Source organism: Mastigoproctus giganteus, chromosome 3 (genome assembly GCF_048544385.1).
Source record: "Mastigoproctus giganteus isolate SK-2022 chromosome 3, ASM4854438v1, whole genome shotgun sequence".
Lineage (NCBI taxonomy): Eukaryota > Metazoa > Arthropoda > Arachnida > Uropygi > Thelyphonidae > Mastigoproctus > Mastigoproctus giganteus.
Window position 1 is genome coordinate 68671707 of NC_143577.1, and position 23521 is coordinate 68695227.

The 23521-nt window shown below is 35.3% G+C and overlaps 1 protein-coding gene across 1 annotated transcript in view; it reads left to right on the forward strand.

Moving 5' to 3' along the window:
* The window catches only part of eIF5B (eukaryotic translation initiation factor 5B), a 609831-nt gene that overhangs the window by 245410 nt on the left and 340900 nt on the right, over positions 1-23521 (forward strand). The window contains exon 14 of the mRNA XM_090369319.1: positions 10207-10348. Within this exon, the coding sequence (XP_090225445.1) occupies positions 10207-10348 (142 nt within the window). The remainder of the gene's footprint in view (positions 1-10206; positions 10349-23521) is intronic.

Consider the following 23521-nt stretch of genomic DNA (forward strand, 5'->3'; position numbering starts at 1 on the left):
ATCATTCTCTTAGTCGGCACCCTGATAACAACCAAAATTAAATTTTCTTAAAATAACTTCCACACTGTTAAGGCAAAAACTCACTATTATCACCCCATGCAAGCTTATGTTTTATTAAAGCACATTTCTGGAGGTCACTGCCATAAAACAATTTGCACGTTCTGGGTTACTGGGCTTTTCTGTCAGTGCAATTCTGCATTTGCGATAATACCGATAGTTGGAATTCTGTGGGTTTTTATGTTATTATGGTGAAATGTGTGTTCCCTTCTTCAATTTTCAGTCATATAAAAAAATATATAAATAATGTAACGTAAGTTTGAAGCTACGTAAGTCGGTGACTTACTGTATCGAAAAATGTTTAGCAACCTATGTAAAAAGTATGGTGATAGATAAAAAGAAAAACTTACCACGCGCTACTTGCGTGTCCAATACGATGCTTCCATTTATTCTTTACGATGTCGATTTAAAATATAATGGCTTCCCTTTATTTTTTAGTGTTGTCTATGGTTTGTTCACCAGCATTATAGCGGTTCTTTAACGATTTAAGCAGTGGTGTCCATTCTTTTCCCATATGGGGGCCGTATTCAAAATTAGATTTGTTTCGGGCCGCACAGCGTGATTCGAGAAAAATTTGGGTCACACTTTCTAATCTTGTTACTCGTAAGAGGAAGTTTCTATTTTCATATTACCGTTTTTTTCTTTTCAAGCTATTTATTAAAAAAAATGCGAATTTCCAGAACTATGTGCAACAAATCTGTCAGTGATTTATTTTTTAAATTTTATTAAAATTATAAAAATTAATTTTTTGTTTTTTTTAAAACTTTACTTTTGTTTCTGTTTGAAATACTTTAGTTTTGTTTTTAAAAAAAATACTTTACTTTCGCTTTTAAATGCTCATTTTAGAAAATTTACCATCTGAAAAGGATCACTGCTTTTCAATATTAAGGTGAATAAATAAATATAATGATAAACCTAAAATTGAAATATTTGAAAATTTTATTAAGTATAATACACAATAACATTTACTGGATATAACTTGACATTTAATGAGATGATTGAGGATGGATATTTTTAAATAATTGTCAATTTGTTGCAAATTTGTGATGCAAATCTGAATACATAATGAAGATTATTCCCTGATAGAGCTTTCTGATGGAGATTTCTTGATGGAACTCCAGGTCCTGATGGTATTTCTCCACTTGTTCACAAAACCTGCACTCCTGAACTTACTCCTATTCTATATCACCTTTATTCACTTTCTTATTCCAAAGGTGTTTTTCTTCTGCTTGGAAATTTGATCATATCCAGCCAGTTCCTAAAGAGGGTGACAAATCCCTCCCATCCATTTACTTCTACTCTTTCTAAAGTAATGGAGAAATCACTTAACCATCAACTCTTAAACTATCTGGAAACATTCCGTCTGATCGACAAACGCCAGTATGGATTCCGTCAATGTCGATTGACTGGTGATATTCTGGCTTATGTTACCAATTTATGGACAAATTCAATGGAAAAGTTCAGTGAAACACAAGCAGTTGCTCTTGACATCTCAAGGGCTTTCGATTGTGTTTGGCCTAAAGATCTTCTAAACAACTTTCCATCTTATGGTTTGCCAACTGTTCTTTGTAATTGGTTATCCAGTTTTCTCTCTGATCGCTCACTGAGGGTGATGGTAATGCTGGTGTCACCGAAGGTTCAGTTCTTTCCCCTCCATTCTTTTTTTCTTGTATATTAATGACCTTCTTTCATTGATTGGAAATCCTATCCATAGTTTTGCTGAGGATAGCACATTGCATTCAACTTTCCACTTTGAGAAACTTTGCCCTGCTCAATCAGCTTCAACTTCTCGAATATCAGCAATTAATTCCTTAAATGCCGATCGCCAGTGGGCAATGACAACTTAATTGATTTCAATCCTTCTAAAACTCAGTCTTGTCTTATATCTCGCAAAAAGGATTCTTCTGCTCCTGTGCTTATCTTTGGTAACACTCTGATTCTAGGCAAAATGATATATCTCTTTTGGAGATTACCCTGACTTCTAAACTCTCTTGGCATGAGCACATTACAAATATTGCTTTCTCTGCATCTAAAAAAACTTGGTTTTCTCTTTCGCTCTCAATGTTACTTTTCTTCCAAATAGCTGTTCACTCTGAGGTATTAGAACTTCAAATCCACGCAAATTGCAAATCCACTCTACCATGGAATATTGTTCCCACATCTGGGGCAGTGCCCTCAAAACATCTCTCAGGCTTCTAAATTCCATTCAGAAGAGGGCAGTTAGGTTAATAAATGACTCATCTCTAATAGTCTCTCCACTATCTGTCTCATAGGCTTACTGTTTCTGCTGCATACCTTTTCTACAGATACTTCCATGGACACTGTTCTTCTGATTTGGCTTCTATAATTCCCGCTCTCTCCCTCTCTCTCTCTCTCTCTTTCAAAATAGTCCGAACACGTGCCGCCGCCAGTAAACCTCTGTTTACTGTCCAACTTTAAACTCGCAGAACCAACTTTTCATCTTCCTCATTTATTCATTCAACTGCCATTTTCTGGAACGACCTTCCTTCATAGTCTAATATCAACAAATATCTTCTTTTTCTTCTCAACCTCCAACCCATGCATGGTACTATAGGTTCTAATACCTCTCGTTTGGGGTTTTCATTAAAAAAAAAAAAAGCTCATCTGTTATTCTGTTTCTTTTTAAATATTTATTTGATTTTACGAGTGAAAAAAAAATCTGCTGGCAAGCATATGTTCGGGTTTCATGGCATTTTTCTTTTATTAGCGGAAAATCTTCAGACGGGAAAGCCTTGTAGAATTCAAATAGTTTATTTTTACAGTCTATATACTTATTTTTGATATACCTATATCATATTTTGGCTTGAAGATCAATAATTTCAAGTTGCAATCTGGGATTGTAGTTTTCAGCCATAGAAGTAAATGGGTTCACAGAGGAAAGCTTGTGTTTTTTTCATGGGATTTTATATCAGAAAATCGACTTTCAAACTTGACAAAAAGTAATTGTAATAACGAAAAGCAACGATTCTTTGGAAATGTGTTTCTCCCTGAGCTCAGTACCACATTCAAGTTGGAATAAATTGTCTTGCTCAACTGGGATTTAAATAATAACTTATTCTGAAATGATTTGATGTCACCAAACAAATCAGACCAATTTTCCTTTCCCTTGTAGTTTAAATGACTAGAAATGCATGTATTAATTGCAAGATCAAACAGCCACTCCATATTTGATAGTTGTTTTATTGGTTTCCCTTTTTCTGTGTTGAAACATTTGGTGATGTTTCAACAACCACATTAAGGCCATGTGATCTTGTAAAATTTACAGTTGAAATACAGTAATACCCCGACTTACGTGAACTCGGAGTTACACGGATCTTGATTTTTTTCGTTTGGCAACACTGCCGCCCACTGTCTTCAAGGTCGTTTTTCACTCTCACTGTCCGCAACGGCGGAGAGTGAGAGCGAAGGATGAACAAAATTCAACTTTGCTGCTGCATGAGCTCCACACATATACAAGAATTTGCATTCCAACTGTCATATTTATGCGTGCGCTTGAATTCGTGCTCATCTTTTGTCGGAAATTACATCGTTTTCACGAATAAAAAACTTTCCAGGCTTTAAGGTTTCCAAAGACCGATTGACAATGATGGTCGGCGGGAATGCAGCTGCTGGTAACTGCAAGTTAAAACCTCTCTTAATTTATCGCTCTGAAAACCCAAGAGTTTTAAAAAATATATCTAAAATTAGCTTACCAGTGATTTGGAAGTCAAATCATAAAGCTTGGGTGACAGCTTCCATTTTTGAGGACTGGTTTGGTCACCACTTCGTACCTGAAGTCGAACGTTATTGCAAGTCTAAACAGATTCCATTTAAATTGATCCTTTTTATTAACAACGCACCTGGTCACCCTCCTGCCACCCTAATTAATTTTGACCCACTTGTAAAAGTTGTTTTTGCCTCCAAACAACCTTCAACAAAAACAAGTTGTTTTTGCCTTCAACTAGCTTGCTTCAACCGATGGACCAGGGAGTCACCAAAACATTCAAGACCTATTACACGAGGCGTTCATTTGCACGTCTGAATGAAGCTATGAGACAAAATAGCGAGGTATGTTAAAGACTTTTGGAAACAATTCAATGTTTTAGATGCCGTAAGAATCGTTGAAGAATCTTGGGATGAAATTCACAAAAAAACATTGAATGGTGTCTGGAAGTAACTTTGTCCATTTTTTTTTTTTTTTTTTTTTTTTTTTTTTTTTTCAAAACCGAGACAAAAACAGCGCCAGAAACTGATAATGTCGCCAATATGATAGAAGTTGTTAATCTTGCCAGGCAATTAGATTTGGAAGTCAATGGTAATGATGTCAACGAGCTGAGGAGCTGACAGTGAATGAGCTCAGAGATGCGTGAGCAAAACGTCACTGAATTATCCAACACTTCAGACCCAGTTCCACCAGAGAAGCACATGACAATTGCAAGCTTGACAGAAAGTCTCAGCTCAATTGAAAAAGGGCTTAAAAATTTTAGAAAACATAAGACTCCAACGAAGAATGCGTTATAGCTACAAAGCAAGGAATAAAAAATTATTAGCTTGCTACGAAGAAATTCTGCGTGAAAAAAAGAAGCGGTTGTGTCGTCAGACAAATTTGTTCGATTTTATAAAGCCAGCGACATCGAAATAACTTTTTTACGTAACTCATTTATTTTTTTAATACGTAATTTGTATAAATAACTGCAATTTTATTAAATATTTTCTTTTAAACTAAGTGTTTTTTTTTTTTTAATCCTTGGTCCCAATTAAACAAAATTTATATGTATTTATAGGCAAAGTTGTACCCCGACTTATGCAAATTCGACTTAAGCGATTTTCGTCGGACCCACCTATCGCATAACTTCGGGTTATTACTGTAACCACATTCATAACGTGTTGGAGATCCAATACTATCCCATAAAGAGCTTCTTCATTCACATTGCAGTGAATTCCGATCATAGTTTCAGCTTCGATATCTATAACTTTCTTGGTTATTCTACCCATGAGCTCAATTGTTTTTACCAATCATTTTCTGCACCGCCAGTTGTGACTCCTACCAGGTTTTTAATATTTAATCCTAAATTTTCGAAAAGATTTTCACCTGTAGTTGTTCCGCGCATACTCTGTAGATCAGCTAAATCTTCAACTGGTACAAAATTATCGTTAATTCCCTGAATAAAGATGAGGAGTTGGGCTGTGTCATTTACATAAATACTATCATCCAGTGGCACATGTAAATATTTTGTTTTATGTTTTCCAAAAGTTGTTCAAACAAATTCTTTTTAGTATCTTCTACTCTTTGCATAACTGTCTGTCGAGACAAACTGTCTTGTATCATTTTTCGTTTCTCCGGACAAATTTCTTCCAACGCTTAACAAATTCACCATCATTGAACGGTTTACTTTCAAAAGTGATCAAATGTGCAACTTGATAACTGGCACGTACAGCAAGTAAATTTCTTGACCGATACATTTTCAGTATGTTTTGTTGTTTTCTTAATTTGTTTTGTAACTTTAACACTTTTCTTTTCGCGGCACTCCTTTATGTTGATCATAAGACTTATGATTGGAATCGGTGTCATTTTAAATTATATTCTTTAAAAACTCAGTCTCCTCACAGACTAAACACACTGCTTTTTCGTAGTAATCAATGAAGAAAGTGTTCAGTCCACCTTGGATCAAAAACACAACACTCCAAATCGATTTTCCCCTTTTGGAACATTTTTAAGAATGATTTTTTTTTTTTAATTCGATGCAAATTAATAATTAATTTAATGCAATGAAAGAGGTGTATCAAAATACTTAACTGTATTTAGCGTACATATCACTGCACTGAACCACATGTGTATATTTGATACAGTTGAGCTGGATGCTTGCATGCCTGTACATGCAGTGGCGATCGATGCTGTTTTAGTTCACTTTCCGCTTGGGCCATATAAAAATTATTTGTGGGCCGTAGGTTGGACACCACTGATTTAACGGATGCATCGTTTTCAAAATTTTGAATAATTTAAAGTTTTTGTTTAATTGAAAGCACTACTCTTGCGTTTGCCCATCATTTTGGCGATTTCTAAACCAAAAAAAATTCAGACATCCCTGACATACATAACAAAACAAAATTTGTCCTTTTGCAGTGCAATGGAACACAACAATCAATGCAATGCACTAAAACAAACTAAACTTATTATTTTTTTTTTAAGTGGAGAGTGTGAAGACAGCTGTGGGGTTGCAAGATAATAGGTACACTAATTTCCCAGTGATGACTTATAACACTGCTTCTTGTTGCTTATATACTTACAACTTGCAAAACATCTGTTTATACCTATTCTATTTATTACTTGAATTTTATGCTATCTGTTTTTTTTTTTTTTGGGGGGGGGGGTTATCTTTAAGTGTCCCGGTAAATCGAGAGTCTGCTGTACTTTACAACTTTGTTACGAAACTCAGTCATATTCTGTTACCACATTCATTGCAATAATTATAATTTGTTGTATTACTAACTGTATTTTTGTGATTAGTACAATAAATAATTAAAATTTGATATGAACAAACTGATATATTTTTTATTACATACCCATCGATTTATTTTTGAATCTGTAAATACAGGGTGATTCACTACCAGTGCGACAAACTTGCAGGAGGTATAGGGGACACAAAGACGAATCGGGATCACATAGCATTGCAGGGTCCCAAATGCCTTCGTCATGCAGTAGAGGACGTTGAACAGAGGTCGCGTGAACAGCAATCCCGCTGGAAGTCAGCATTTGCGAACCGGTTCCCAAGGCAGTAGGATGGACGAGTATTCAAACATTGAACTGGCCGACATGCACCTCACGTATGGAGCTGCGGACTAATGGGTGTGCTGCTCTGCGCTTATACCAGGAGCGTTTCCTGCACAGGCGTGCTCCTCATCATACGATTTTCTGCGCACGTGTGCACAGAAGGTTACGTGAGACTGGTTGTTTCACGAGAGGTACCATGAATCGAGAGTGAACGATGAGGATGCCAGACAATGAGGAGAATGTCCTGCGTCTTGCAGAAGGCAATCCGAGTAAGAGTACTCGAGCGATAGGCCAACGATTGGGTATTTCTCAATCCACTGTATGGAGGATACTGTCAACAAACCAAATGAGTTCATACCATCTGCAACGTGTCCAATCATTGGAGCCTGCAGATTATCCACTCTGGAGGACTTTTGCTACTTGGTTTCTTCAACAGAAATGGTTCACAAATACTGACTTCCAGCGGGATAGCTGTTCATGCGACCTCTCGTTCAATGTCCTCTACCGCATGACGAAGGCATTTCAGACCCTGCAATGCTATGTAATTCTGATTCGTCTTTGTGCCCCCTACACCTTCTGCAAGTTTGTCGCACTGGTAGTGAATCACCCTGTATAGGTAGGCATAAAATTTGTTTCTCTGCATAACTTTAATCGAATGTCGTTTCAGTAACTAGGAATTTTCTCTTGCCTGCCAACCCGCTTCTCTAAAGTGTAGAGACCTCAGTTGTAGAGAATAACAATAGCCTCTACGTGCAGAGATGGACTTGGTGATTAAGTGTGAATACTTTTTTATGAGTAATTTGATTTGTTTGTAGTGATTGTATCAAGTGGAAAAGTAACTCAACATTGTGGCAAAAATTTTTTTTTTTTTAATCAAATAGACCTTTTTGTTTGTATCGCCATGATAGCAAAGTACTTTGAATAAGGATACTTGAGACCTGGTTATTACCAACTTTCTATAACAACATAACAAAACAAAACTTTCTATAACAACATAATAGGACTGACAGTTCAGATACTATTAGCCAAGAGAAATTGCGCCTCAGTAGCCAGGTGGGAAGGAGCAGCACTGCATAGCACACGCTTCTTGATTAGACCGGGGTTCGAGCCCGTCACCACCAAATACGGAGGATGCGGAAAGGTCAGGGAAATGACCACCGCATATCCCGGAGCAATATGGCCTTAGTTGCTAATGCTCCTAAAAAACAAAACAAACAAACAAAAACCAAGAGAAATTATAGAATTGTAAGTTAGATAGTGAGGCAAGAGTGTGCAGTCGTTAAAGACCAGGATATAGGTTTTAATTTCAGAAAAGGAGACTGTAACGGAGCATTGGTGCTTGTCCATATCATGCCACTCTTCAAGCAAAAAGCCAAATAGGCAAAGGTTCCCATATGCAGTTTTTGTACAAAAACCATTAAAATATCACTTTTGCAGTAGATGATTGATTTACATTTAAGAATGCAGAAAATATTTCAGATTTTTAGCCATTGATTAATGGTTAATGCGGGAACATTTATTTTTCAGGAGCGAGCACCTCTCAGGTGACCCACCACCCCTGGTTATGGAAGTAAACGGTACACAAACAGTTGGTGTTTACCATAATGTTGTTGTCAGTGAATTGAGTTGATCTGAACTCTTGGTTAGGGAAAACAAGTTTACATCTTTTGAAATTACTTGTCCATTAGCCATGGTTTTTTTTTTTTTTTTTTTTTTTTTTTGGTATGGTAAATTTGTTGAACCTAACCAGTATTTTCTTTATTCATCTTCAAACTGAACTTCTTGCTTTCATTCCACAGTTCAATGTTTTGCTGCAATTCTTCCAGGTTATTGGCAAGGAGATAGATACCATCTGCAAATCGTAAGTGATTCAGGTAAGCTCCATTTATCCCAAAAGCCCCTTATTATCCCAGTTTATCTTACAAAAAATTTCTTTTACACAGGCAGAAAATAGTTTGGGGGAGATTGCCTTTTCATGTATTGATTGGAAAATATCGATGTAAGCTCTGTCTACACCTTGATTGATTATGGCATTGAATACTGCTTTTTTGTGACGAGTCTGATGCTTTTCATAGTCGATTATGGTTATACATGATGGAATATTGTGTTCATTGTTCTACTCTATAACTTGCTGCACTGTTTGGGTGTGATCCCTTATACTGAAGCTGCTTCTTAAACCTGCTTGTTCTTTGAGTTGGGCCTTATCAAATATGGTGACTATTCTTCTTGAAAGTATCATTGTGAAAACTTGTAGACATGGGCAATAGGCTTATTAGTTGATAGTTTTTTAAATCTGCCATATCACAATTTCTGTACAGTAGGGTGGCTTCTGCATTTTCCATGCTACAGGTACTTTGTTAAGTAGAAGGCATTTCGAAAATAGTTTGGCTATAGTTACACACCAGCTAGCTGTTGACTTTCAACTTTTCAACAGTGATTTTATCGGGTCCTGTTGCTTTACCATTTTTCATTGATTTTAAAGCACCTTCTACTTCTTCCAAAATTTCTGGTACAGCTTCTGCATCTGGTGTTGTGATTCCAGTTGTCCTTTATTCTATTCTTATAAAGATTTTAATAAAATTTTTCCACTCATTTTAGTTTTTGTTGTTGCATTGCCCTCAAACTTCAAAGCAAACACTTGGCTCCCGTGCCCGTGTTAATAATCAAGAATGAATGAACTGGTAAATTATTATCGAATTCTTCATAGTATTACCAAGAATCTTTCAGAAATAGGAAATATATCTTTTTAAAAACTGAACAAATGAAAATCAGAAGTGCATAAAGGGAAGCAATGGTAATTTCCTTGTTTGTTCACTTTTCTATTTTTAAACAACAGCATAGGAAGATCTTTCCAGTTCCTGTAAATTCATCCTGAATATATCACTATATTCAGAGCATCTAATATAAAATACTTCAGTCTGATAATGGAACAGACTTATCAGTTTGCTTTGGAAAAGTTTAAATTTCAGTATTTTACAAAAGCAAATTTAAATCTTAAGATTTTACTAGAGTTTGGGCTTTTAAGTAACATAAAAAGTAGTCTGCTATAGAATTTGCCTTGGACAAATGGTTGTTAATTATGGAATAGAATGGCCATACTTTCTTACTGCCATTAAAATGTCTATATCTCTGTTAATGTTGTCTTGATAATATACTGTATATCATGCAATTAGTATTATTACTTATTTTGTTTTTAGATGATAGCTTTACTTTCCATTATTATTATTTATTTTATTTATTTATTTTTTATAGATTTAAATAATTTTTCTGCACATCTGTTTCATTCAGTTTCAGATTATATAGTTATTTCAAAATTATCGTTATACTCACCACATATATTTTCCAATTGTAATCTTTGTATTTTTATTTCATTTCAGTAACTTACGTTCCCGAGGTTCTTCTCTTTGTGATATCGCAATTCTTGTAGTAGACATAATGCATGGACTAGAACCTCAAACTATAGAATCAATAACTCTTCTAAAACAGAAAAAAACACCCTTTGTTGTTGCTCTAAACAAGGTGAGGTTCAAATACCCTATTGTTCTTTTAATTATTTACTTATTTGCAATGTTCTAGACTTTTTAAGATGCCTCTCTGACAAGAGATTCGCATTGCCATTACAGCTGAAGATGTAATGGGAAAAGATTGAAATAACTAGTTCAAACTGATTGAGGACTCTACCTTAAGAGTAAAGATGGGGCCTCCTTAATATTTCTTTCCCTTTCCTTGTACCTTCTGGGGTTTACATGACCCTAGACCCTGTTGCTTCACTAGCAATTTTTAGTGACATATTTCCTAACCTTGAAGGGTTAGAAAATATATCCTCCTATGTCCTTGTTACAAAAATGGAAAAAAAGTCAATGAACCATGAAGTTATCATTGCCTTCTTCACACATGATATATTGCAAAAATCATTTAACAAAACAAATAAGAAAATTGAGTTTAAAGTTTAAAAAAGTACAATCCTAATTTATAGCAGTATTTGCCACTGGCGAGGGCACAGTGGTTACATTAGAGTATTAGTTGAGGCATATGATGCAAGAAAGCAAGCTTATACAGCATCAGCCAAAAAAAAAAAAAAAAAAAACCTTCCCATTTCACCCATCCAGTCACTCCAAATGTTTGTCTAGTTCAGCTTAAATTTATTTAAGCTATCAACTTTCACAACAACAGATGGAAGTCTGTTCCAGCAATCAACTACCCACCGGCTAAAGGCAAACTTCTGCACAACTATTCTACAACTGCCTTTCCTCGATTTGAATTTATGCTCCCTCAGGTTCTTAGTCTGAGCAAGCGGAAGTATCCTGTCAGCATTGAGCTTGTGCAAACCATTCAAGGCCTTATTTATTACATAATATATATAGAAAAAAGCCCTGCTCCAGAAAATTTGAATTTTTCATCTGGCAAAACAGGCAACCAACCACAGAAAAGGTAGAATTTAAAAACAGAATATACAGATACCTCATTTGCCATAGGGGAAAAAAAAATTAAATAAATAATAATACAGTAGACTTCTGCTTTGTGATTGGTTTGCTGTATGATCAAATCACTTTATGATGGACTCTCCAAAATAAAATACTGTTTGCTATACGAATGGTATTTTATTATGGAAACTGCAAATTGTTTTTATTATTTTATGGTAGTGACCTCCAGAAAAGTGCTTTAGAAAAATATCACAAAGGCATTCAAAATTGATTTTATAACCAGCTATGATAACAATTAAAGTATTGTGCAGATTTGATTCTATAAAATGGCTGATTCCACTAACCAGAGATCACGTTAATCATCGCCTACTTATTTCACTGGCTTATGATTGTCTCCGACTGGACGACGCAGTCTTTCCTCTCAGCCAGTAGCAGTATAAACGTGTTGGCTGCATGTTTGTTTTTACATCCTTTAGTTGAAGTTATTGTTTGTGTTGTGCTTATTTGACATAAATTTATATAAAACTAATACAATTTTCATTATAAAAATGACATTTTAGAGAGATAAATAGTTTAGCTATGCAGTAAACCCTACTTAACTCGACTTAACAGACTAACTGGCATTACAGGACTTACATTTGGCACTTTTTATTGTTCTTAATGGGAAAAAAAAAAAGAAGCTTTAATACAATATACAGTACTGTACAATATAAAATTATTAAACTATAATAAAGAATATGTAAATATGTTGCAATTTGGCCTTTGATTTACGGATATCAGAAATAAATTTTACAAACACATGTGTTACTGAGATGCCTTGTTCTAATTTCTCAGTTAGCTCTAATTTCTGAGCCACATTTAAGTTCACGCTTTCTTTTAATTCCTCTATCACTTGATGCCATTTTAAACTGTAAGGATTGCAAAATTATTTAAAAAATAAAGTCACAATTCAGAAATCACAGAAACACTCAGTATACAACCTGACTGCACCATAGCTTGAGGCAGACTGAGACCGAAACAAAGCGAGTCGGTAGACCTGCAGTTTAGTGTCCTGAGTCGCATTCAGCTCACAAGTCACTGCCTGCTCTTATCTGTAATCTGGGAAAACAGCTATTTGAACACATTTTCAGAAAGAATAAAAAACAATTTCCTGAATTTGATTATAAAAATAAAAGTAGGTAATTATCAAAACAGTAATGGAAATAGGTAATTATTATTAATTTTTAATAACACTGAAGTTTTGTATAACCTAAAAAAAATAATATGGTCGAGATTAATATGTACATTACTGTATTATTATTTGTCCAGTTCATTAAATCGAGGGTTTACTGTATCAGGCAAATTTAAACTTCTGAGGTCTTGAAACGAATTACCAAAAATCAATGTATTATTGGGTTCACATTACGATATTTTCATGATATGATGGTGTCTCTGGAACGGATTAATGTCATGAAGCAGGGGTTCACTATAAAAAAGGTAATAAATGGGGAAAAAAAAAAACCTCTTGTATACATTTTTAATAATGATGCAGCAAAGTGTTGCATTCTGTAATGTATCATCATTGAATCTGTTATACGCAGTTGGTGTACAGGTCACTATGGTATTAGTCAATTCTTTGGTTCTGTGCTATTCTATATCACTTACATCTCTAGCCTTAGCCAGAGTTACTGTTTTCTTTTAATGCTTTCTTGAAATCATCAATCCACCTCCCCTCCCCCTTCCCTCTGAGCCCATCCATTCATTTTTGCTTAAAATATTCTTAAAAATGGCAATTTGGTAAATCCAGCAAGAAAATTCTTTTAGAGAAATTCTGTTATACAGAGAATATATATTTATTTTTAATATATTTCATTTCAAAAACATACTTATTTAAATTGCATGTTTACACAATCATTATAGATAATTATTACTTTCTTTTTCTTTTTTTTTTTAACGAAAACTTGAGAGGTATTAGAACCTAATAGTACTTAGTAATGTGCATGGGTTGTAGGTTGAGAAGGTGAAAGAAGATATTTGTTGACATTAGGCTTGAACTTCTGTAGATTGTAATTTTCAGGAAATATGTATGAAGGAAGGTTAGTCCAGAAAACAGAAGTTGATTGAATAAATGAGGAAGAAAAAAAGTTGGTTCTGAGTTTGAATTTGGGCGGTAAAAAGCTGTTCACTAGTTGCTGCACATGTCCAAATTGCTTTGGAAGACAGAGCTGGAAATATAGAAGCCAATTCAGAAGAACATTGATCATGGAAGTACGTATAGAAAAGGCATGCAGCAGAAACAGAACATCTATGAGACAGTGGAGAGAGATGCCGTTAGAGATGAGTCATTAATTAACCAAACTGTCCTCTTTTGAATGGAATTCAGAAGTCTGAGAAAGATTTTGAGGGCAGTGCCCCAATGTGGTAACAGAGATATCTGATATTGTCTAGGTATCTGAAGTCATCGAAATTAAGCACAGAAGCAGAAGCACCCCTTTTTTTGCGACATATAACACAGGACTGAATTTTAGAAGGATTGAAATCAACTAAGTTATCTTTGCTTGGCTGAAGGATCAGCATTTAAGGACTTAGTAGTGAATATTCGAGAAGTTGAAGCTGTTTGAGAAGGGTAATGTTTCTCAAACTGGAAGGTGGAATGCAATGTGCGATCATCAGCAAAACTATGGATAGGATTTCTGGTCAATTGAAGGAGGTCATTAATATATAAGAGTAAGAGAGTGAGTGAAAGAACTGAACCTTGGGGAACATCAGCATTAGTGGAGAAGTTAGAAGACAGCCATCTACCATCACCTGCAGTGAGTGGTCAGAGAGTAAATTGGATACCCAATTACAAAAAAAACAGTTGGCAAACCATAAGATGGAAACTTATTTAGAAGACCTTTATGCCAAACACGATCAAAGGCCTTTGAAATGTCAAGAGTAACTGATTGTGTTTCTCCAAACTCATCCATTGAATTTGTATATAGATGGGCAACATAAGCCAAAATATCACCAGTGGATCGACACTGACAATCCATACTGGCGATCGTTGATCAGACAGAAGGTTTCTAGAGAGTTTCTCAAACTGTAAGGTGGAATGCAATGTGTGATCATCAGCAAAACTATGGATAGGATTTCTGGTCAGTGGAAGGAGGTTATTAATATATAAGAGTAAGAGAGTGAGTGAAAGAACTCAACCTTGGGGAACACTAGCATTAGTGGAGAAGTTAGAAGACAGCCATCTACCATCACCTGCAGTGAGTTTTTTTTTTTTTTTTTTCTTTGTAGTTGTTGGCGCATCGGCGTCTGTGGCCATAATGCATCTCCCAAGGTTTTTGCAGTACTGTGATCCAAACCCGAGGCAGGGTTCGAACCCGCGACTTTTGGGTTGCCAGGCAGGCACTTTACCCACCCGGCTAGCCCTGTCGGCCTGCAGTGAGTGGTCAGAGAGAAAACTGGATACCCAATTACAAAAAAACAGTTGGCAAACCATAAGATGGAAACTTATTTAGAAGACCTTTATGCCAAACATGATCAAAGGCCTTTGAAATGTCAAGAGTAACATTGTTGATCAGACAGAAGGTTTCTAGATAGTTTCTCAAACTGGAAGGTGGAATGCAATGTGCAATCATCAGCAAAACTATGGATAGGATTTCTGGTCAGTGGAAGGAGTTCATTAATATATAAGAGTAAGAGAGTGAGTGAAAGACCTGAACCTTGGGGAACACGAGCATTAGTGGAGAAGTTAGAAGACAGCCATCTACCATCACCTGCAGTGAGTGGTCAGAGAGATGTTGGTGGTTAATTGATTTCCCCATTACTTTAGAAAGAGTAGGGGTAATTGCAATGGGATGATCATTGGATGGGAGGGATTTTTCAACCTTTTTTAAGAACTGGCTGGATATGAGCAAATTTCTAAGCAGAAGGAAAATCACTTTTGGAATAAGAAAGTGAAAAAAGGCAACAGCAGTAAGTAAGTTTGAAAAAAAAAAATAGAATCCTAGAAGGTCAACTTTATCTTTGGCTGAAGTGGCAATAGAACTGTCTGGTTTTGACAGAGATGGGCAAAGGTTGCAGCTAATAACTTTTGCAAGAATCCAGAATGCTTGGCAACAATTTGGACGAGAAGCAAGTTTTCTACTCTTAGTCTGTTTGAAATCTAGTTCGGACTGATTAATAACTGCTTTACAATTGTAGCAAGCTTTGGTGTAGACAGAAAATGAAACTGAAGATTTGGAAACAAGCTAATTATTAAGTCTCTGACAGCGAATATTAGAGTGGACATGTGCACAAGTACCATTTTTGAAGAGAAAAAATCATACAGCAAAAGCAGGAAATGTAGGAAATATTCTATTCCCTTGTCTAATCTTCCATTTTCAGTAGAGGCTATTCCTAAATACAGAAAATTACTACCTTTATACACTAAATTTTTCCCCTCTCCCAAATTTCATGCCAAATTCCCTGTGCTTATTTTTTTATATCTAATTTTTTCCTAAATTCTTGAAGATGTCGGAAGTTACTATTTAAGAGCATATGTCATCCTCATGTAATAAAGATCCTATTTTTACATCGCCCACATTAAACTTTGTTAGTAGCTTACATTCTTTTATTAAATGCTCAGTCAAGTTATAACAAGCAGTGACAAATAGGGTGAGTCCAGTCTCACTTCTTTAAGTTTAAACTATTTTCCCATGCTTCCTTTGGTACTCACCTCAGTTTTGTCATTTTTATATAAACTTTTTATTCCCTTATTTCCTTTAAAAGATTATCCCCAATGACTTTTTTTTTTTTTTTTTAATTTGAAAGTGTAAATTGCAAATTTTAACCAAAGAAAACCCAAAAATTCCCTTTTTCAGTCTTTTCCTTTCCTTCAGTGATGTCTTCAGTTCCTTTGTTTAGAAAATCCAACTTCCCACTACTTGTTTTTCATCTTTCCTAAACACTCTTTAAAATTTTTTAATGTCTTTTATACATAACTTGCTCTTTTCTTTATACAGTGAAATTGTATTGTACTTTATGCATTATTGGCCAGTTGAGATTTCTCTCAGTCGTGGCCAGTTTATAAAAATACTGTTAATATATCTAATTTTTGTGTCCAAGTGACCACAAATTTAACTGTTGTATTGTGTACAAAGCATGTTAAGGTTATTGAAGCACTGTTTTGTTTCTGACCTTATGAATACTGGGGCATGATTTAATGATTTGGTGAATCTGAAATGAATATGTAAAAGATATGGTATTTCAGTTTATGAATTTTGATGATATTAATTTGATTACTTATATAAATTTTATGTTAAAGTCATATAATACTATATAATATTATATAAAATCAGAAATTAAACTCAATTTGTAACAAACAGCTCTATCATCTTTTTGCAGTAATGGGCTTTAACAGCTTATTATTCCTTGATCTCATAATTAAACTTTGTTGTTAAGGATAATTAGTTGATCTTTACTTCTGTTGCCTTTATGATGACAGACATTATTAAAAAGCAAAAGAATTTGCTGTTTCTCTCTCTTTCTGCCCCCCCCCCCCCCATGTGCTATTTCACAATTTTTTTAAAGTCATTCTTATATTGTGGTCATACAGTATCCTTATTGGAGCACCAACAGACATGGTTCTATAACATCACAGATCACTTCACACTACTTAGCCTTTCTCTAGCAAATTTCCCACTTTTTCTCTTGTCTCCTTTCTAATCCTAACTTTTTTTTAGAGAATCTGTTTATAAAATAGCCCTTTTGCATTGAATTAGTTTTTAGGAAGGTGTATTCACTCAATACATTTCATAAATAGTTTTGACTTCCACACCTGCTGCTTTTAAGTCGACTGCATCACAATAGAGTCTGCGCCTCCGTAGCCAGGTGGGAAGGAGCAGTAGTGCGTATCACATGCTTCTTGATTAGACCGGGGTTCGAGCCCGTCACCACCAAATACGGAAAAGTCAGGGAATGACCACCGCATATCCCGGAGCAATATGGCCTTAGTTGCTAATGCTCCCAAAAAAAAAAAAAAAAACCAATAGAATCTGAATTTTTTTATTGTCCTAAATGATTCTAGTCACCCATCTGCACACAATCTTTCTGGACAAATTTCAAAATGTGTAAATTAACAGATTCCTTATGTTTTATGTAATTTTCATTTGTTCAGAAATAAACTACTATCATTTTATGCACCGCGATATTTTTTAATAAATGAGCATCACATTATAAGCCCTTTACCAGTTTCTTGTTGTGTGCACAGTGGGTAATAACAAGGATTACTCATTGCGCATGTGAACAAGAACCTTGTGAAGAGTTGGCAACATTGATGTTCATTTATTAAAATATTTATCACAGTGTATAAAGTGTTAGAATAGTTTCCTTGGTGGATGTTATCCACTAAGAATGTCTCGTTTAAAGACATGATTAAGCTGTGTTTACTGTGTATAATTATACTTAGCTGCTAAAGAGAAAGCATCCATATTTTGGGATATTATTTGCTGTGTAATTCTTGAAAAAAATTGCATTCTTCTCTTTTATCACTATCACTTAGTGAACTTTGTGACTTAGTGCACTGTTCTTGCAAATTGCAGCTAGGTAAGATGGTCACAGTACTCTATGACCAGCTTACATAGCTGCAGTTTGTACCAATATATGAACCAACAATGATACGTTTGTCATAAAAAGCCGAGAGTAGAGACGGAAAAATGCCCAATGTTTGGTTTTATCTATAAAAATGTACTGTTTATATTTCTGAAATTTTACCTTGCTTGTGAGTAATTGTTTTGTGCACATAAATTAAGTAGCTGTTTACAGAAAAGATTACCATGTAAGCTGCCTTTCCTCATTTACAATCCTACTTTGCTAAGCCAAATTAAAAGGTGGAGATATAGAAATATTAAAATACCTCCATATTTGAATTGAAAAATTCTAACCATCCAGAAAATTGTATGCAGTTTTTATGCTTTTTTTTTTTTTTTTTTTTTTTTTCATATAGTTAGTGTTTGATAGCATAAACCAGAGCTGTGATGGATGCTCAGTATGTTCTATGTTGATTTCAATATTTGTAAAAGAATAAAAGAAGTTTATCTCAATGTGATACATAGAACACTTCCGTATGATACTCTCCAGAAATTAAAACGAATATAACATTACAGTAAAAAATAATTTTGAAAACAATAAAAAATCAATTGAACACAATTAAAAATGGATTAAAAGAATTTAATACAAATATTGCAGAAAGATTCTTTTGCAATACAGGTAACCCTTGTATAACCCAGTAGGTTGGTTCCTACAAAATCTCATGTAATGCGAAACTGTGTTATACTGGACTAAGAACCAGTACAAAAAGGTGGTTTTGTTCCAAAAGCTAACAAAAATATGCCTTTTTTTTTTTATATAACTATCAGAAACTTAATTTTTAAAGTAGTAATAACTTAATATTTTAAATTTATTTTTATAATAGTAACTTAAATAGTAATAACTGAACGAACATCTTACCTTACAAACTGTGATACTTATATGTCAGATAATGTACATTCATTTAATTTCCTTCCTCTTCATCATTGCTAAGCACAATCTCTTCTGCAGCATCTAGATTTTGTCCCTTCTGCTCTCTTTAAAAGTCATGAACTGCACGCTTCGAAGTCAATTTTTTATGGTCTCAAACAAGCACAAGTTCAATAGCACAGAACCTAACCCAGGGATCTCCCAACAAAATACAGCCTTAAATAGTACATGAAAATCGGAAGGATATTTTCCAGTTAAAATAAAAATAAATTTACATTTACATACATAGCTTAATTAATATGTGCTGTAATATGTACATACTAATTGATATTTCTGTTCACTGACTTTTTTTTTTTGTTGTAAAATTTAAAACAGTAAAAATGATAAGCAATTAATAGTGAAGAACACGGCTCACACAAGTTGCAACAAACACATATGGAGTAATGAGTTTCTGAAAATTTATTTTTGTTTTTTATATGATTGAATATTTCATGGAAGGGGAAATACATTTCATATTAATAATGTTGAAAACCCACAGAATTCCAGCTATCTATAGAAAATGCAAGATCAAGTTATACTCATCATCATCAGCCATTTTCAATTCACTGCAGGATGAAGGCTTCTCCAGTAAATTTCCAGTTCCTTCTGTTTTGTGTAATGGCCATCCGTTTACTACCCATAAACTCATCAATTTCATCTATCCATCTCCACCGTTGTCTTCCAGGTTTTCTAGCTCCTCTTGGGTACCATTCTGTTATTTTCTTAGTCCATCTGTCATGCCTTCAAGCTATGTGTCCTGCCCAAGACCATTTTAGTTTTGATAAGAATGTCCCTTACTTGAGTTTGCTGCCTAATCCATGTGTTTCTCTTCTTATCTAACAGTCTGATTTCCAATATAATTCGTTCCATTCTTCCCTGTGTATTTCTCAGCTTCTCTTCCATTCTTTTGGTGAGTGCCCAAGTTTCACTTCCATAAGTCATGGTGGGGAGTATACATTGGTTCATTATTTTACATTTCAGACAAACTGGCGCCTCCATAGCCAGGTGGGCAGGAGCAGCAGTGCGTAGCACATGCTTCTTGATTAGACCGGGGTTCAAGCCCGTGACCACCAAATACGGAGGATGCAGAAAGGTCAGGGAATGACCACCGCATATCTCCGGAGCAATATGGCCTTAGTTGCTAATGCTCCTAAAAACCAAATAACAACAACATTTCAGACAAACTGGGATATTGCTCTTCAGTATGTGACTATATTTCCTGAATGCTATCCATCTAAAATTTATTCTTCTCTTGACTTCCAGCCATTTATCATTATTGCAGCTAATAACTTGTCCCAGATAAGTATGACTCCACCTTTTCAATTACTGTCCTTCAATCATTATGTCCCTTTCTGTGGCATACTTGTTCATCATTACTTTTGTTTTAGCCATATTCATCTTTAGTCCAAAATCCTTACTAACTGTGCATAACTGATTAAGATTTTCCTCTTAATTCTTTGGGATCTGGCTTATGACCACAATGTCATCAGCAAATCGTAAATCATTTAGGTACTCTCCATTCACACTGACTCCTTTCTGTGACCAGTCTAATCTTCTGAAAGCTTCCTCAAGAGCAACAGTAAACAGCTTCGGAGATATTGTCTCCTTGTCGAACTCCTTTCTCGATTTTAAATTTCCTACTGTCTTTGTCTAGTCTAATAAAGGAGGTAGCGTTCTCATATATTTTCTTCAAAATCATAATATATGGGGTATCAATGCCTTGTCTTTCCAGTGCCCGAAACATTGCCTTATGCTGTATGGAGTCAAATGCCTTTTCATAATCCACAAATGCCAGGCACGGCACAATGGTGTTTTTTATTCATTTGCTTTCTCCATTAGCTGTGATATTACATGAAGGTGATCCATAGTTGAGAATCCTGTACTAAAGCCAGCTTGCTCTTTCGGTTGATTCTCATTCAGTATTCTTTCTAATCTGTTAGTAATGACCTTTGTGAACAACTTGTAGTTGTGGGATAACAAGCTAATTGGTCTATAATTTCCAATTTCTGATTTATCTCCGTTTTTATGCAGCAAAACTATGATTGCATTGTTCCACTGCTTTGGCATCACACCTTTTCTAATGCATTTTGTGAAGAGCCTTGCCAGTTTGTGTTAGATCTCTTCCTCCCAATTTTAACAACTCTACAGTAACTTCATCTTCCCCCCGGAGCTTTCTGATTCTTCATTTTCTTCAATGCATGTTCTACCTCATCAGGAAGAATATTGAGTATGTCGTATGTGTTGCTAATTTGCGATCCATCTTCCCCACTGCTGGCATCATTCCTTCGCTCCTTGTATAATTCTCTATAGTAGTCTTCTGAGGCGCCTCCGTAGCCAGGTGAGCAGGAGCAGCAGTGCGTAGCACATGCTTCTTGATTAGACCGGGGTTTGAGCCCGTGACCACCAAATACGGAGGATGCGGAAAGGTCAGGGAATGACCACCCGGAGCAATATAGCCTTAGTTGCTAATGCTCCTAAAAACCAAATAACAAACAACAAACAGTAGTCTTCTGCTATTGGAATTATGCCTTCTCTGCTATTCATAAGTACACCATCGCTATTCTTCAGTTTCAGTATCATTTGTCTTTCTGTATTACTGCCCATGGCTATTGATTTAAGTCCGTTGTTTTCCCTTAATGCTTGTTTTACTTTTCTTGTGTTGAATCTTATGTCCTCTGAGTCTCTTTCTAATGGCTTTGCACAACTCGGTATACTCAATTTTATCCTTGTCAGTGTTTATCTTGCTCTTCATTTGTCACCTTCAGTTCATCATAACAAGTGTTTCTTGACTAATTTTTTCTTCTTTGGATTTCTTTTTCCCTATAGGTTTCTTGGGCTTTATGACTTTCAGAAAGTTGTAATATTCCTCGTTGATATCTTGGTCCTGAGCAATCTGCAGAAGCTCAAACTGTTAAGTTCCAGTACATTATGTTTTTCTCCTTTTCTATTATCTCAGAGACCTTTGTATTATTTACTCGACTCAGTTTTTTTCCTTTCCTTTCCTACATCTATATCAAGTGTACATCTTACCATTCTGAGATCACTTCCAACATTTACCTTATTCAGGATGGTAACATCATTCACGATATATCTTCTGTTAATGAGGATGAAGTCAATTTCATTAGTTATTAATCCATTTGAACTTTTCCATGTCCACTTTCTGTTCACCCTTTTCTTGAAAAAAAGTGTTCATTACAGACAATCCTTGAGATTCTGCAAATTCCACAAGTCTTTCACCTCTTTCATTTCTTTCACCAATTCCAAAATTTCCTATAGTACCCCTTTCTGCGCTGTTTTGTCTTTTTCCAACCTTAGCATTGAAGTCCCCCATAATAATAGTGTAGTGGGTTTTCTGCTCATCTAGAAGACTCAATTTTGGTGTACATTTCTTCAACCTCTTCATCATCATGGCTCGATGTTGGTGCATAAATCATTATAACCTATAACGAGTTTACTACTTCTTTATAATTGATTACACTAACAGAAAAGCCCAATAAACCAGAAACTGCAAATTGTTTTTATTGTTTTATGGTAGTGACCTCCAGAAATGTGCTTTAGAAAAATATCACGGATGCGATATTTTTCTAAGGGTGTGCAATAACTAGTGAGTCAACAGTAGGGATTCACAAAAAAGGAATGGAAACTTTTGAAAATTACATCTAACATAATAGCAGGGTTTTTCCAGAAAATCTCAAACCGTGTTTGAGCGAAACCTTTTTTTTTTTTTTTTGATTTGGTAGTTGTTGGCACATCGGCTTCTGTGGCCATATTGCACCTCCCAAGGTTTTTGCAGTACTTTGATCCAAGCCCAAGGCGGGAATCGAACCCGCGACCTTTGGGTTGCCAGGCAGGTACTTTACCCACTCGGCTAGCCCGGTCGGCGCGAAACCTTGTAGAAGTACAGTGTTGTATGAGGATTGCTGCAATTTATCAATCGTTTTAGAGCAAAACCGTGTTGTAGAAGTACTGTGTTATATGGGGGTTGCTTGTACTTGCGTTAAATTCTTTTAACACAAATATTGCAAATAAGCCTCATTATAAGCCTTGTAACACAAATATTGCAAATAAGCCTCATTTTAGGAAGGATGTGGATCTGTTGAAATGGATGCAGAGAATAGCAAGATTGGTAAGGGGGCGCAGAAGGGTACTTTTGTTAGAAATGTTCTTGATAGTCAAATATGAAGCCAACAGGACCACTGTTATAAATAAAATATGTTGACTGAGCATATTTGAAGGATGATGTCTGCAACAGTATCTTCCTCCACAGTGCAGTCATAATTGGTGTGTATTGTCAGAGTTATCCAAACAGAAATCCACCAGTAGTAAAATTCTAGTTACGTGCCAGTTTTTTGAAAGCATACTTACTGGTAAACATCCCTATTGGGTATCTTGATTGTGTGTGCGTAATTTAATTTCAAGTCCTAAGATTAATTTTAGATGGGAAAAGAAACACTCCAGTTTTTTCTCTTGTTTTTTTTTTTCCAATAACAATTATAAGATCTGCTTTTTGTAAGTTAAAGGCTGGCTACTCCAGAGATAATTCAGTTTCACTTTTAATTTTGATTTCCCTCCTATTTTTCCTGTAATAAATTTTCTTCTTGATAGCCAATCAAGTAAAAGGCTATGACCAAATGCCTGCAAGCAAGACAACACTGCTGTACTTTACTTTGCAGGGAAAAAAGGATAGTCAAATAAATAAGCATAACATAGAACACTGAGACAATAGTTAGAGTAATCCATGACATTGGGATCTGAATTTCAA